Source organism: Armigeres subalbatus, chromosome 2 (assembly GCF_024139115.2).
Source record: "Armigeres subalbatus isolate Guangzhou_Male chromosome 2, GZ_Asu_2, whole genome shotgun sequence".
In the NCBI taxonomy this organism is placed as follows: domain Eukaryota; kingdom Metazoa; phylum Arthropoda; class Insecta; order Diptera; family Culicidae; genus Armigeres; species Armigeres subalbatus.
In genome coordinates, this window is record NC_085140.1 from 105,566,203 (window position 1) to 105,583,276 (window position 17,074).

At 41.2% G+C, this 17,074-nt stretch overlaps 1 protein-coding gene across 1 annotated transcript; it reads left to right on the forward strand.

The window, feature by feature from the left end:
- Nucleotides 1-4,430: 4,430 nt before the first annotated feature.
- Nucleotides 4,431-16,978, forward strand: LOC134214868 (nose resistant to fluoxetine protein 6-like). The gene is made up of 12 exons (XM_062694150.1): nucleotides 4,431-4,565; nucleotides 6,512-6,663; nucleotides 6,726-6,872; nucleotides 6,936-7,098; nucleotides 7,167-7,298; nucleotides 7,364-7,557; nucleotides 15,338-15,679; nucleotides 15,741-15,934; nucleotides 15,993-16,143; nucleotides 16,200-16,529; nucleotides 16,615-16,729; nucleotides 16,789-16,978. Exons 1-12 carry the CDS (start codon nucleotides 4,487-4,489, stop codon nucleotides 16,896-16,898), a joined length of 2,109 nt encoding a protein of 702 aa, XP_062550134.1. The 5' UTR covers nucleotides 4,431-4,486; the 3' UTR covers nucleotides 16,899-16,978.
- Nucleotides 16,979-17,074: the final 96 nt, after the last annotated feature.

Sequence of the window (17,074 nt, forward strand, 5' to 3'; positions counted from 1 at the left end):
GAACAAAGAACAAAGAACAAAGAACAAAGAACACAACGAACAAAGAACAGAGAACAATGAACACAAAAACACAAAGAACAAAGAACAAAGAACAAAGAACAAAGAACAAAGAACAAAGAACAAAGAACAAAGAACAAAGAACAAAGAACAAAGAACAAAGAACAAAGAACAAAGAACAAAGAACAAAGAACAAAGAACAAAGAACAAAGAACAAAGAACAAAGAACAAAGAACAAAGAACAAAGAACAAAGAACAAAGAACAAAGAACAAAGAACAAAGAACAAAGAACAAAGAACAAAGAACAAAGAACAAATCCAATCCAAATCCAATCCAAATCCAATCCAAATCCAATCCAAATCCAATCCAAATCCAATCCAAATCCAATCCAAATCCAATCCAAATCAAACCAAACCAACCCAAACCACTCCAAACCAATCCAAACCAATCCAAACCAATCCAAACCAATCCAAATCCAATCCAAACCAATCCAAACCAATCCAAACCAATCCAAATCCAATCCAAACCAATCCAAACCAATCCAAACCAATCCAAACCAATCCAAACCAATCCAAACCAATCCAAACCAATCCAAACCAATCCAAACCAATCCAAACCAATCCAAACCAATCCAAACCAATCCAAACCAATCCAAACCAATCCAAACCAATCCAAACCAACCAAACCAATCCAATCCAAACCAATCTAATCCAAACCAACCAAACCAACCAAACCAATCCAAACCAATCCAAACCAATCCAAACCAATCCAAACCAATCCAAACCAATCCAAATCCCATCCAAACCAATCCAAACCAATCCAAACCAACCAAACCAATCCAAACCAACCAAACCAATCCAAACCAACCAAACCAATCCAAACCAACCAAACCAATCCAAACCAATCCAAACCAATCCAAACCAATCCAAACCAATCCAAACCAATCCAAACCAATCCAAACCAATCCAAACCAATCCAAACCAACCAAATCCAACCAAACCAATCCAAACCAATCCAAACCAATCCAAACCAACCAAACCAATCCAAACCAACCAAACCAATCCAAACCAATCCAAACCAATCCAAACCAATCCAAACCAACCAAACCAATCCAAACCAATCCAAACCAATCCAAACCAATCCAAACCAATCCAAACCAATCCAAACCAATCCAAACCAATCCAAACCAATCCAAACCAACCAAACCAATCCAAACCAATCCAAACCAATCCAAACCAATCCAAACCAATCCAAACCAATCCAAACCAATCCAAACCAATCCAAACCAATCCAAACCAACCAAACCAATCCAAATCCAACCAAACCAATCCAAACCAATCCAAACCAATCCAAACCAATCCAAACCAATCCAAACCAACCAAACCAATCCAAACCAATCCAAACCAACCAAACCAATCCAAACCAATCCAAACCAATCCAAACCAATCCAAACCAATCCAAACCAATCCAAACCAATCCAAACCAATCCAAACCAACCAAACCAATCCAAACCAATCCAAACCAATCCAAACCAATCCAACCAATCCAAACCAATCCAAACCAATCCAACCAATCCAAACCAATCCAAACCAACCAACCAATCCAAACCATCCAATCCAATCCAAATCCAATCCAAATCCAATCCAATTCCAAATTCAATCCAAATTTATTCCAAATCGTATCCAAATCTAGTCTAATCAAATCCAATCAAAATTTAGCCAATCTCTATTAATACTCATTCAAATGTAATATTAATCCATTCCTAATTTAAACTGAATCCAATTCAAGTCCAATCTCAGTTCATTCCAAATACAATTCAAATCCAAGTCCAATCGAAATCTCATCTCAATTCAATTCAAATTCAGTCCAAATCAAATCCAAATCTAGTAAAATCCAATTGAATACGCATTCAAATTTTATTTAAATTCAATCCAAATGTAATATTAATGTGAGGCAACTCCAAAGCAAATTTTATCGGAATCCATTGAAAATCCAATCCAAATCCAATCCAAACCAAATTCAATATAAATTCAATTAAAACCCAATCCAATCTGTTTCCAGCATTCAATGTCCAATCTTTTTTTAACTTTATTAGTGTGATATGTCCAGTCTTTAATATGATTTAGTTAGAATATCTTTTCAATTTCAGTATCAAATACAATCTTTTATTTATGTTTTTTTTTTCTGTTTAAAAACTTTTGACACCCGGCCTACTCCACTGCCCTTTCGTCATCAGGGAGCCTACCGGAGATACTAGCAAACAAAATCTGCGGATAAAAATATTATTACTACCGACTGCGTCATTGTCTAGTCATTCCTAGTCTAGACAGGTCTCGACCGTTCGCCGCTACAATATTCAGCAAACTGATTCGCACTTCATTTTGACACGATCATTCAGAAATGTTCTCGTGTTGGATTGAATCAATATCTTACAATCTAAGATAGGTAGTTCAGTATATTCTAATAAGAGCGTATATTTTATAGACCCGATCTTATCTACTACAGCCTAATTTCGTGACGGTCTTGAATTTGGAAGTTTTTATTTCACTCCCTGCCTTGTATCCGAGGTTTCCCCTTTAGACGTAGTTTATGTCAAAACATGATTGCGGCTCCGTAACCCTACACGACAAATGAGACAAATAAACGATCGATTGAAAAAAATCATCCTACATCGCACCCACAAACAAGTTTAATGCTATTAGTGCTGTCCAATGAGCAGCTCGAAGTAGTTCGAAGTTATTCCCGTCCTGCTCGTTCTTTTTTGTTAACAAATGGGCATGAGCAGGACAGGGAGAAACTTCGAGCTACTTCAAGCTCTCATTGGACAGCACTATTATGTACACTTATTTTTTTTTTGTTTTCGATTGTTATTGATATGGTAAAATATTGGCCTGATTTCAATTTTCGAAACATGACAACTTTGTATGAAAATCGACCCTCTATAATTCTTACACTATTACCTGCACTGTACATAGATGATGATTCCCACGCGACACTTTCTTAGCCATGCGTGCTGTTTCACTCGTGCGCTAATATAACAAGCGAAGCTGCTCAGAGGCAAAGTCTGACATCTTAATGAGAGTGAATCGGAATCGTAAGTTTTCATTACCATATTATAGGTAATCAGAATATGCTTTTGATATTCGAACTTTAAGATTGATTACATATTTTGATGACATTTTGCTGTCGATCGAAACAAAATACCGCTATTTTACTTCTTAATTTTATGGCCTGACATCTTTTTAAGTAATCAAGCTGAACGAGTTCACGTAAAATGAAGTTATCAATTGCAGTTTAGCTTCGTTCGGATTGCTAGCGTTGAGCGAAACACAAACAATATGATGTGAAAAGTTAGAAATAGTTATAATGGCTCAAATTACCGTCATCCAGTCATTGACGAGAAAGACAGCCACGTGCTCGTACCACTCCCCAGTAATAAAACCACCCAGCTGGATGGGGGAAGTATTTTTGTTTCAAAACTACATCATCCAATAGCGAAGACATAATTATATCCGGTGGATGTTTCATTTGGTTGTATTTCGCTTTAGTTTTCAAAAAAATTGCCTTTTACAACATTTTTTTTCCCATAAGGGGAAATCGACGATTTACTCTCACGCTCTATGAGTTTCGTCGATGGGAAAAAATGTTGCGAAAGACAGTTTTTTTGAAAACTAAAGCGAAATACAACCAAATGAAGCATCCACCGGATATAGTAGTTTTGAAACAAAAATACTTTCGAAACATGATAGCTTTGTAAGAAAATTGACCCTGTATAATTCTTACACTATTACCTGCACTTTACATAGATGATGATTCTCAGACGACACTTTCTTAGCCATGCGTGCTGTGCGGACTAAGGAGGGTCCCAACGAACTTAAGCCCTTAAATGTGCCTACAACTTTGTCTAACCCAACATTGCTGTAAATATGTAACCTGAGGTGTGGGAGTCGTGAAATTTATTCTTTAAGTAAAATTGTCGCAGAATTTAAAAAACAGCGAACTGCTGTAAATCTTCTATTTTAGCTTCGCCGCTATTCAAATCAATGGACAAAATGTCCTTTCAATCCGATTTTCATCCTACGATCTGCTGTTTTCACTGTATTTGAAATAACTATTCTGGAAAATAAACCAAATATTTGTCATACAAATACTGCACTAAAATATTTTAGACATCAGAAAATAAGTGAATCCAAGCTGTTCTGTTCCTCAGTCAAGGTCAACCATTGACCGTTGCGTTGATTTGATTATAAGAAATGCCCCTCAAAAGTGATGACCAGCGAGACATGTTTAGTGCGTTTAGAGATGCAAACGAACGCAAACCAGATGAAAAAAAGTTATTATTGCGTTTTTTAAGGTTTTAATGGCACTATCAAGCGACGACAGTGACGATAATTGAATATTCCGGGTAAGTGGTTTAGTCCTGGTTGGAAGTTGTCCGGAGCAGCATGTGAACCAGTTCAAACATCAAGTGAACAGTTGAACATCGAAAATGGCTGTGGGTGTGATGAAGATTGTGGCGGTAACGATGGTGTTCATGACGGGTGCATATGGCGGAGATTTCATCAAGTGTAAGATAATATAAATATTATTTAGTGGACTTGAAACATGTATGCACAATGGTGATTAATTCGTTTGAACCTGTTGCTTGTTGTTGACGAGCTTGGTGGTCTAGTGGCTACCGTTTCTGCATTGTAAGCAGGAGGTCGTGGGTTCAGTTCCAGGCTCGTCCCTTTCCTACATTGTATTTCTATCTTAGTTCTTTCTGTGTTTCACGTTATACCAAAACGATTCCTACTGTTATAACCTTCCACACAATTCCAAAACCTCCCGTGGCACCTATGAGAGGTCGTAGAGTTCTCGCTTAACTTTTCAAAAGGTCCTAAGTAACATTTTTTTCATGAATTAATTTGAGTACTGCAATCAAAAGCTTTCATGTTGTTCTGTTGATTGCGCTATTCAAATTAATTCATGAAAAAATGTTACTTAGGACCTTTTGAAAAGTTAAGCGAGAGTTCTTCTCTGCATCTTTCTTAAGTAGGTGTCCAACAAACCACCCTTCCCCTTCCTCACCATTCGAATTTGTGCGAACTGCTAATGCTAATGCTAATGAATCTGTTGCTTGTTGTTGTTGGAAGGCAATCAGTATCTGAATTTTCGATTGAGATCCGTAGACCACATTCATTCAATTTATTACGGGAAAGAGCTATATTTACCCGTGTTCCAGGAGTTCCAGATGGAGCTGCCATGTAAAACGAAAGACGCTTCTGCATACACAAGTTTATGTTTTTTATCCGATTTAAACTTTTTATAGTAACCGTGACCCTGATTCTGCGCAGTTCCAAATTATACGCATCGCTGACCAAATTTCATTACACATGGAGATTACAGATCACATAGAGATTATAGATCACATAAGATTACTTCACACTTAAAATAAATCGCCGACTTCGGTAAAATTTTACCGAAATCTCAACCGCTGAACTGTTCGGTAAATTATTTTACTGATTTTCGGTGATTTTGACAGTTGAGCAACGGAAATAATGACAAAAAATCTGTAAATTAATTTACCGAACAGTTCAGCGGTTGAGATTTCGGTAAAATTTACCGAATACTGTAAAATGAGCTAAGTGTGTTCGATTAATCGATTAATCGTTGTGATAAATGATTAATTTTAAATCGATTACTACTCAACGATAAATCGATTCAATAATCGTCAAGAATCGAGAGTAATAGAGTAGTTACTAATCGATTAATCGAGATTTTACGACCGACATCTCTAAACACATTGCAATATTTCCGAAATTATTATCTTGAACATTCGCACAATGATACTCACAAATATGGGAACAATCGTCAATATCTATCTATCGGGAACAATTATTGTTCATAGGTAAGCTATACGAGTGCTTGGCACTTAATGCATGGGTTCTGATGATAAAGTCAGTCAAACGATCAAAAATACAACAGAAGTTGTTTGATCGCAACTTCGTATTTTTGATCGGTTGACTATAGTCATGTTATGTTCTTATTCTTATTATAATGTTCTCTAATGGGTTGAACAATTATAGAAGAAATATTAATATTTCCGTTCATGCACGTACCAACATCTCATAAACTAAGAAGATTCTACATCCAACCGGTGGTTGTTAGATTTTCTAACAATTTTGTATAATAAACTACCGAAACTTGTATAAGAACTTGGCATATGCGAAATTGTTAGATTCTTATACAAAAAATGTAATTGAGAACTTACATTTTTGTATAAGAGACAAATATTGTTAGAAAAGTTTACAAAATTGTTAGATTCTCATACAATACTTGTATAAGAATCCAACAATTTCGCATATGCCCAGTTCTTATTCAGGTTTGGTAGATTTTTATACAGAATTGTTAGAAAATCTAACGTCCGCCGGTTGGGTGTAACTGTTCTACTATTGTCATTTTCTGGTGTCTTTTGATTTATAATTAACAAAGGCTGCCCATTCTTGAAATTCATACTTCTACCGCTTTACAGTATCTCAGTACCATCGAATGCCTCCTTTAGCCCAATTCGAGGACTACGATTTGTGCATGGAAAATGTTCCCGACGGCCACATATCGACGTACTGCGTGACACGGGTTGTTATCAAACCGGACAACGGTTCCGAGTTATGGCACTTAGTCGAGGTTTGTACGAATTATGATTGGCATTATATATCGGATAATCAGGTGCGTCTCCAACCGCGTAGGACTTTTCCAAAGATTGGAAACGGCATCACAACCATGCTCTGCTGGACCGGGGACTCTGCATGGCGCAGTGCAAACAGCTGTATCAAAGCCTTTCGAACACCACGAGACAGGCGCTCAGGGTAGAAAAGTTCGATATTGGTTTTCCGGTGAGTAATATGAATCTATCACAACTTGGTAAAATAAGTATCCTTATTGATTTTTTTTAACAGTATATAGTCGACGTAACAGTTTTCAAAGATACTTTGGACGACCAGAAACGATATGGAGACATGATTGATGTGTGCGTCAATTATGAACTCAACCGGACCTATCAACTACGAGGGTATACAGAGATCGAGGTCTGTGACAGGAATGATGAACCTTTCGAAATCGGTATGATGTTGTCTTTTTTGTTCGTTATGTTAGTATGTGATGCTAGTCTTACTGTTCAACCATTTCAGATACGTTGGATTTGAGCTTCTTGATTTTGAGTTCAATGATAGTCTTCTTCATTATCCTGTCCACTTGGTATGACAAATCGATCAATTACAAAAAAGACGTAGTTCATTACAAGAATCCTTTGATGACTAAGAGTAAGATGATGTTTACTATTTTAAAGAATTACTTATAATGATATGTGTGTTGTCCTCTTCAACAGAGCAAACGCTGCTGGTATCGTTTTCAATTCTACGCAACTGGTACCGGTTATCGTCTCGCTCGGAGGACCCATTGAGTAGGGATCTGCGCTTTCTTCAAGCCATACGGTTCTTCACGATGTACCTGGTGATATCTGGGCATTCGGCGTTGCTTTTCTTTATCTTGCCTACGCAGAACGCTTCCAAGAAGGAAATGGTAAGTTCAATTTCTGTAGCAGTGACTAGCGTTGTAATCAACTGTTTACAAACAATTCTGCTCTTTGATTTTATTCCATCTTAACCGTTATATTAAATTTTAATTCAGTTAGTTTCACAAAGAGAGGGATTTTTGAATTTTATAAATGTCATTACATTCTAAGTTCTAAGTTCATTCTAAGGATCAAACCCCACCGAAGGAGCGGTTACCCTCCAATACCGTTTCCGAACTAAATCTATCACATGTTGTACATATGCATAATCAAGTTTCAGTCATAGTAATAAATGTCATGTCAATCTGTCAAAAAATTCAGAAGTGATTTCTCAAAAGTTAAGAAGTGAAGAAGATGTTTGCTACGCCACCGCCGAAGAAAAATAACACACCGAGAACATCGATAAGTCATAAAAAGTGAAGACAGAAACAGAAAGAAGAATCTGTGAGGAGAGAAGAGCAACCAACAGTGCCGATTTATTAGTGAGTGGCAAGGGTAGGCGAGAGTAGTGAGTAGTGCTTTAAGGCATGGTAATGAAGAACCAAATCTGAATACAGTAGCCGTTCGATAACTGCAAAATGTTTACTTTGCAGTTAACGAATGCCGTTCGATAACTGCAACGCATTCTAGACGTCAAACGGTTGTCAATCGACGTCAGATGCAATAAAAGTGCATCTAAATGTGCATCCCAATGCAGCTGTCATCAAGTCTGACATCAGTTTGAAGTTTAGCGGTCCGATAACTGCAAAACTGTTGCAACTATCGAATTGCAGTTAAAAAGCATTGCAGTTAAATGACTTGCAGTTATCGAACGTCTACTGTATTATGAACGAACATCCTCTTTCTGTAGCTCTACCGAAAACGGTGGAGAAATGCTATAGCGAGTAAAATTTGCAAAGTTAACTGTGCAAAGTCTGCCGCAAACCTTTTCTGATGAACGTCGTGCTGAGCAAACAGTATGCACACCGAGTTTGAATCGCATTACATGGCCTTGGTCATCCGATTGAGTATGTTAGTTGAACAAGCAACGAAGGTGGCAGCTGCTGCTCCTCCATCCGGAATACTTCCCATGACGACGATAACCAGGTGTGTTGGAACCTGATATTAATGGTATTTTTGATGGATTTGCCGTACAGTAAAGATCTGATCCGTTGTTGAGCTGTCGTCAACGAAGCCGGCTTGATAACCTCCTACGGTGATACAAGGAACCTGGGATATCACTTTGTATGCGGTATTTTGTATGGTAATCACTCGAAAGTTCTCACACTCTCACAAGAGGTGTGTCTGCTGTCACCGTCTATAGCGTTCTTTGAGTCCCTTGCTGCAGTCGTTAATAAGAGCAGGCGGCTGCGACATCACCTCCAAGAGATCTCCTAAACAATTCGGGGTCATACTCGATGATAAGCTGAGGTTCAAAAATCATACCGCCTACGCCTGTAAGCGCGTATGGACAGCGATAGCGGCACTAAGGATTGTGGCAAACAGATCTAGGGTGAGCTCCAGCAAGCACAGGCTGCTGGCAAGCGTGGTGGTTTCAATACTGCGGTACGAAGATCCAGTCTGGGTGTCAGCGTTCAGCGCCCGAAAGCTGGGGAGTACTCATAGACTGATGTGTCTGAGAGTCATTAGCACAAGCCGCACCGTATCTCGCGAAACGGCATATGTACTTGGGGCATGATGTCCATCAAACTAGTGGTCAAGGAAGACGAGACGTACTACGTGCTCAGGTGCATCGGTAATGTCGGGAGGAATATCAAGGCAGCAATGGTAGGCAAATGAACAGTACCACCAGAAGCTGGACGAGCGGATAGGAGATGCCACCGGATCTGGCGACGTCAACAGATTGTGGGAAAATATCCACGAAGCTGTGACTACAATAGCACAGGAAGTGTAAGGCACTGCACAACGACGCCAACGAAATGGTTGGTTTGATGAGGAATGCCAGCGAGTGACGGACGGGAAAAATGTTGCTAGGGGTCGAATGCTAGTGGCTCGTACCCTTTCCAACAGAGAGCGGTACAGTGTAGCAAGGGCAGAAGAAAAACGAATCCACCGCAAAAAAAGGCAACACGAAAAGAGTGTGACAGCTAAAGCGCAGGAGAACATGGATAGAAACGATATGCGGAGGAATTACGCAACGGTCAATGGCGCGCGACATAAGACTGCCCCAGTGCCCGCCATGTGCAATGACCGAGAGGGGAATTTGCTGACAAACAAGACTATTGTGGCAGCCAGGTGGAAGGAGCACTTCGAAGATTTGTGGAACGGTGAAAATGGAGGTGTATTAAGGAGCAGGATGGACATAGTCGGCGACGATCAAGCTGTGGAACCACCAACGATGGACGAGGTAAAGAAGGTTCTAAACGAGCTGCAAAATGTAAAGCTGCTGGGAAGGACGATATCTCGGTAGAGCTTCTCAACCATGGAAGTGAGCAGCTGCATCAATCGTTCCACCACATTATCCAGAAAATATGGGAGGATAGAGAACTGCCTACTGGGTTGGATGGCCTCATATGCCCAATCTATAAGAAAGGGCACAGACTCATTTATTTATTACCAGACTAGGTACAGCCGGAGTGGCCTGCACATAAAAGTCTTCTCCATTTAGCTCGGTCCATGGCTGCACTTCGCCAACCACGCAGTCTGCGGAGGGTCCGCAAGTCGTCCTCCACCTGATCGATCCACCTTGCCCGCTGTGCACCTCGCCTTCTTGTTCCCGTAGGATCGTTGTCGAGAACCATTTTCACCGGATTACTGTCCGACATTCTGGCTACGTACTCAGCCCACCGCAGTCTTCTGATTTTCGCGGTGTGAACGATGGATGGTTCTCCCAACAGCAGATGCAACTCGTGGTTCATTCGCCTCCTCCACGTACCGTCCGCCATCTGCACCCCACCATAGATGATACGCAACACTTTCCTTTCAAAAACTCCCAGTACGCATTGGTCCTCCACGAGCATCGTCCAGGTCTCATGTCCGTAGAGAACTACCGGTCTAATAAGCGTTTTGTAGATAGTCAGTTTGGTACGATGGCGAACTCTGTTCGATCGGAGCGTCTTGCGGAGTTCCAAGTACGTACGATTTCCAGCCACTATGCGTCTTCGAATGTCTCTGCTGGTATCGTTATCGGCGGCCACCAGTGAGCCCAAGTACACGAATTCTTCAACCACCTCGATTTCGTCACCACCGATAGAAACTCGTGGTGGGTGGCTTACATTGACCTCTCTTGAGCCTCTTCCTATCATGTACTTCGTCTTCGACGTGTTGATGACTAGTCCAATCCGTTTAGCTTCGCTTTTCAGTCTGATGTAGGCGGAACCAAATAACTGGACGGACTTCGTGAAAATCGTACCACTCGTGTCAATCCCTGCCCTTCGTATTACTCCCTTCAAAGCGATGTTGAATAGCAGACACGAAAGACCATCACCTTGCCGTAACCCTCTGCGCGTTTCGAAGGGACTCGAGAATGCCCCTGAAACTCGAACTACGCACATCACCCGATCCATCGTCGCTTTGATCAACCGTGTCAGTTTATCCGAAAATCCGTTTTCGTGCATTAGCTGCCATAGCTGGTCCCGATCGATTGTATCATATGCGGCTTTGAAGTCGATAAATAGATGATGTGTGGGCACGTTGTATTCGCGGCATTTCTGCAATACCTGACTTACGGCAAACATCTGGTCTGTGGTAGAGCGTTCACCCATAAATCCCGCCTGGTACTGCCCCACGAACTCTCTTGCAATTGATGTTAGTCGGCGGCATAAAATTTGGGAGAGTACCCCTCAAAGTACAATCCAGCTTATCGCCCTTTTTGTAGATGGGACACACGATACCTTCCATCTACTCCTGCGGCAGAACCTCATCCTCCCAAACCTTGGTAATCACCCAGTGCAGCGCTCTAGCCAGTGCCTCACCACCGTGTTTAAACAGCTCTCCTGGTAGTTGATCAACTCCAGGGGTTTTGTTGTTTTTCAGCCGGCCGATCTCCTCCTGGATTTCCTGGAGATTCGGAGCCGGAAGTCGCATGTCCTGCGCGCGTGCTCTTAGGTTCGTTACCATACCACCACCGTTGTCTGCCATATCGCCATTCAGGTGCTCTTCGTAGTGCTGCCGCCACTTTTGGATCACCTCACACTCGTTTGTAAGAAGGTTCCCGTTTATATCCTTACACATATCGGGCTGTGGCACGTGGCCGTTACGTAAACGGTTCAACTTCTCATAGAACTTTCGTGTGTTATTAGGGCACATACTAGAGTGTGCCAATTACAGAGGGATCACCCTTCTGAACTCGGCGTACAAAATCCTGTCGCGTATCCTGTTTAACAGACTGAGACCGCTTGAGGAGTCCTTCGTCGGTGAATATCAGGCAGGTTTTCGTGAGGGCCGATCAACGACGGATCAGATGTTTAGTCTGCGGATGATCCTTGATAAATTCCGGGAGTACAACTTGCAGACTCACCATATGTTCATTGATTTCAAAGCAGCGTACGATTCAGTGGAAAAAAAAATGAGCTTTGGCAGATAATGTTCAAATATGGTTTTCCGGCGAAACTGAATAGTCTTTTACGTGCAACGCTGGATGGCTCGAAATCAAGTATTCGGATTGCGAACGAAGTGTCAACCTCGTTTGTGACCTTAGACGGATTGATGAAGAGTGATGCACTTTCGAATTTATTGTTCAACATTGCACTCGAGGGCGCTATTAGGAGATCTGGCGTGCAAATGAACGGCACTATCATCACACGGTCGCATTTGCTCCTAGGCTTTGCGGACGACATTGACCTCATCGGAATCGATCGCAGAGCAGAGGCTTTTGTCCTACTGAAGAGGACAAAACATGGTGGCAGGTAGAGATAGGGGAAGACCTAGTGGTGTTGGTAGTGAGGTAGTGCTTGATGGGGATATGTTTGAAGTTGTTGAAGAATTTGTTTACCTAGGAACGCTTGTGACATGTGACAATGACGTATCCCGTGAAGTGAAAAGGATTGCTGCCTTGAATAGGGTATTTTACGGATTACGTAACCAGCTTAGGTCCCGCAACATGAAGACGGAAACGAAATGTGCTCTATACAAAACTCTGATTCTACCAGTGGCCCTTTTTAAAGAGGCGAACCGAAGAGCTTTCGGAATTTTCGAGCGAAAAGTGCTACGTACAATACTCTGAGAAAAACTAGAAAATGGTGTGTGGCCTAGACGCATGAATCATGAGCTGTATTAAGTAAACAAAGAAGAAAATATTGTGAATCGTATAAAATACGGCAGACTTCAGTGGGCTGGTCACTTAGTGCTTAGTGCCACGAACCAGGTAAGGTAATGGTAGGCAAAGGGCTGAGTGATTGGGAAAACTCACTTAGAGCAGGTGGACCCACTGCCTAGTCCACAATGTGTCGGCTTGGATTAGCAAACCGCATGAAGTGCGGTCGCAAAAGAGACGAACAGGTTAGCCGACATTCTACAACGAGGTTGACACACGGAGCAGCAGCAAGTCGCCATTGGGAAGCGGACAATGAGCGTCAGAATACATCGCAAGCACCAGCTACCAACGTTGCAAATATTGTCAGATTGCAGCGGGCGCGTATCCACAAAGCGTTGGGTCACGACGACCGATTGCGGCTGAGCTTCACATCAAAGTAGGAGAGATTCGCCGTTGGGGACTAACCGAGTAGTTCACGATCGCGATCGAGGCGGGAGCTAAATGGTTCAACGACTAAGTTGAGAGCTGAATGGCTCATGGGCACTAAAAATAAGTTATCGGATTAGGTTACATCCTCCGCTGGGTGGTCGTGGCATATGAACACATCGGGGGTCATAGGGGAACCATTGAACCGGAAGCTATCTCCACCTGGAATCTTTGGATCGACCTTGTAACAAGCGGAGTGTCTGTCATTTTGAGATGTGTGGGATTATTGTGTTTACACATACTCAAGAATAAGTTTGAACAAGCGTTGAGCATCACCACTACCCACAATCCACCGGGAAAGATGCAGCCACACCACACACCAGTTCCCCTATTCGCCGATAATCGTTGTATCACGGAAAGTGCATAGTATCTGTATAAAAAGCTAACACTGTTTGTATTAAAACCTTGAAGAATTTATATATGCCAAGATTTGTTTTTGTTCAAGCTTTTGATGTGTTCCGATCTCAAATGCTAGTTTGCAGATCTCGTTTAGGTTGGTAATTGTTGAGGCTACAGCCCTATTTCCATTCCTGAGTTTCGGTTGCTATCGGCTTCCTTTAACAAGGACTATGGAGCTCTGTGATTTGACGTAGACTACGTCTGATATTTCCAAATTCGAAACCGTCATTAAATTAGGAGAGATTACAAACGCTAATAGCTTTTTGCCTTTCTCGTACAACTAAGTTGTACCGAAAGGCTATCATTTCACTCCGAAAACGAACTTTTTATAGAAGCCTCTAAGACCCATAGTATTATATACCAATCGACTCAGCTCGACGAGCGGAGCACATGTCTGTCTTTCCGTGTGTATGTATGTGTGTGTGTATGTGTGTGCACAAAGCAATAAAAAACATTAGACAACTTTTCGTATAGTAATCCTTAACTGATTTTCTCGCAACAAGTTTCATTCGACAGAGGACAAAGCCTTGTTGATCACTATTGAATTTTATAACGATCGGTCATTGCGTTTAAAAGTTATGAAGAAAATGGTACATCGGACCATTTAAACCCCATATAAGGTTGGTGTCTTAACTAAATGCGAGAAAGGCACCACCAACGTTAGGTGGATAAATCTGGGTTTTTATCGTTCAATGGATTTTCGAAATTAAATTTTCTTATCATTCGATACCAAAACTCTCCATCAACTTGCCAAATCCATAGATACTATTGATTATCAACGGACAACTGTTGAAACCTCCATTTTTTCCAATGCTCTGTTTAGTTATTTAAGTTTACGTTTAAGGTCACTCCTGACAGAATCCAAGTTTCACAGTGCTCGCGTTTTCGGGGGCACACCACTCGATACGGAAGCAACGCACAACTGTCATTTTTATTTTTTCACGCATGCTGCGACGCAGCAAAGCTGAATCAACAAAAATGACATTTGTCTGCTGCCTCCGTATCGAGTGGTGTGCCCCCGTAAACGCGAGCACTTTGAAACTTGGATTCTGTCAGGAGTGACCTTAAATAAAGATTGTCTATTACAATCAACAATCAAAGCATAATCGGTCGCGGTCGGTAGCCGAATCATGGCGTCAGTGTCGGTCAGAGCATTGGCTGTCGGTGGGTGGTTGCTGCAGAAATTTATTCACTATGTGGCGTCTGCAACGATTTGGATGTCGTCGGCACAAAGTGAAATTTTCCCGCGAGACGCTAACTTTGATTTTATTTTTGTTAGTGAATGAAAATTAAATCGGTTCCGAGATAAACTTTATTCAAAATGCAAAACATAATCGCTTGGCAACGGCACAAAGTTGCCGTTGGTACTAGAATCCCAAACACGTGTCGGAAGGATATAAGTACTTCGGCTTTGAATTGGCCACTCCAGACTAATAATGGATTTTTCTGATCAGGGACCATTCTACTGGCTGTACGGCCTTTATCTTAAACAGAACTGATTGAATTGAATTCAAGTTATACGGTAGAATATCATTTGTGGATTGGATCGAGCAGAAAATCTACAACTTTGATGCTCCGCACGACCGGACATCAATCGTGCTTGAAATGCTATGACTTCTGAAAATTCCTACAAAAAGTTTACAACTTTGGATCTGAAAAAAATGTCACAACTTTCCCATTGATCAATACCCAATGTCTCAAATTTTCAGCTATACCATAACATCGGAACCATGATGCTTACCGGTGGGGTGCAAATCACCCAAACTTTTCTCGCCATCAGTGGCTTCCTCCTGACTGTTCTGGTCATGAACTACGCCGAAAAACGAAAGTCCAAACCCGGACTCCTGTTCCTGCTGAAGGCAACCGTTTACCGGTACGTTCGCCTAACTCCGGTCTACGCTTTCGTGATATTTCTGCATGCTACGTGGCTATCGAAGATGCAGGATGGACCACGCTGGAAGGTGGGATCCGAAACCGAACGTGTTTTTTGCAGACGGAATTGGTGGAGTAATTTGCTGTACATCAATAACTACGTGAATGCTGATCAACCTGTGAGTTCTATTTCTGCTGACATTCTACTTCTGATATTCTAACGAATGCCGTAATTTGCAGTGCGTTCAGCAAGGATGGTATCTCGGATGTGATTATCAGCTGTTCGTGTTAGGGACTTTGTTATTGATCATGATACTAAAGTTCCGCAAATTAACCAAATTTATAATAGCGGTGGCAGTTGTTCTGGTTTATTTGATTCCTGCCGTATTTATCTACAACCAGAAACTGGATGCCGTCTTTCTCGTGACACCTCAGTGAGTAACTTTTTCAACAACGATAATTGATATCTTCAGCTTAGTATGTTTGTTATAGAGCTCAACGGTTCGTTTTGTGGTTTGATCAATACTATCAGAAAGCGTACATCCCACTGCACATGAATTTGGGTAACTACCTTGCCGGCATGATAACCGGACTTATCTATCTCCACCTTCGGAAGAACAACATCGATCCTGTTCAGAAAAGGGTATGAACCAGTTTTACAGCTATCTTCGACTTATAACAAAATTCTACTTCTTTCAGTGGTTCCGCATCCTTTGGTTCTCGATCGTACCTTTGGCGATCGGAAGCCTCCTGGTGCACTACATCTTCTATGTGAACGACTTCGAGAAACCTTCACTATGGATGGCAATAATTTTTCCTATGATGAAGTACACATGGGGCATTTTTAGCGGACTGTTCCTCATCGGATTCGTTAACGGCGTGGCACCGACTATGAGGCGTATTTTCCATCACCGAGTGTTCGAAACGTTGGGTAGGTTAACGTACAGTGCCTATCTGATACACGTGTTCGTCATGCGATTATTCGTGCTCAGTAATCGATCGGCTATTCATTTCAATCACATAGGCTCGGTGAGTAATAGATTTGTTTTATTGTCGCAGATTTTTTTTGACAAATCACTTAACTTCAAATGACATTGAACTGTTTCTATTTCAGAATGTCGTGACACTTGCTTCGTTGATATTCTCCTACATGCTTGCTCTGATGTTATGCTTAGCGTTGGAACTGCCCGTTTCAGCGTTACAAAAACTGATGTTTGGTGATATGAAAGGTTTTTATATTCAACGATTTTTCATTGAATATTCGATCAAATGTTTTCGAATATTACAGGTGGCACAAACAGCGATGTGGAAACCGAACCGGCTAGTAATGGAAATATAAAAGTAGAGAATTGTTCCACCAACCAATCCCGGACTTCAAATATAAATATTAGTGAATAATATTGTTAAAATAGTTGAATAAATTGACTAAAATGACTCTGAATGTTGATTACACAATACAGTATGTAGTTAATCGTTGATAATTCCAATAAATACCGTGCTGTGCCCTTATTCCAATCAGCGCCTAATTCCGTACACGCAACACAAAATATTAAATAATAAAGAGTTTTTGTCTA

Excerpts from the sequence above, each read along its gene's own strand:
- LOC134214868 (XM_062694150.1), top strand. The coding sequence starts at position 4,487 with ATGGCTGTGGGTGTGATGAAGATTGTGGCGGTAACGATGGTGTTCATG. Across the intron at positions 15,680-15,740 it reads ACGTGAATGCTGATCAACCT|TGCGTTCAGCAAGGATGGTA; the intron begins GTGAGTTCTATT and ends CGTAATTTGCAG. Across the intron at positions 16,144-16,199 it reads TCGATCCTGTTCAGAAAAGG|TGGTTCCGCATCCTTTGGTT; the intron begins GTATGAACCAGT and ends TACTTCTTTCAG.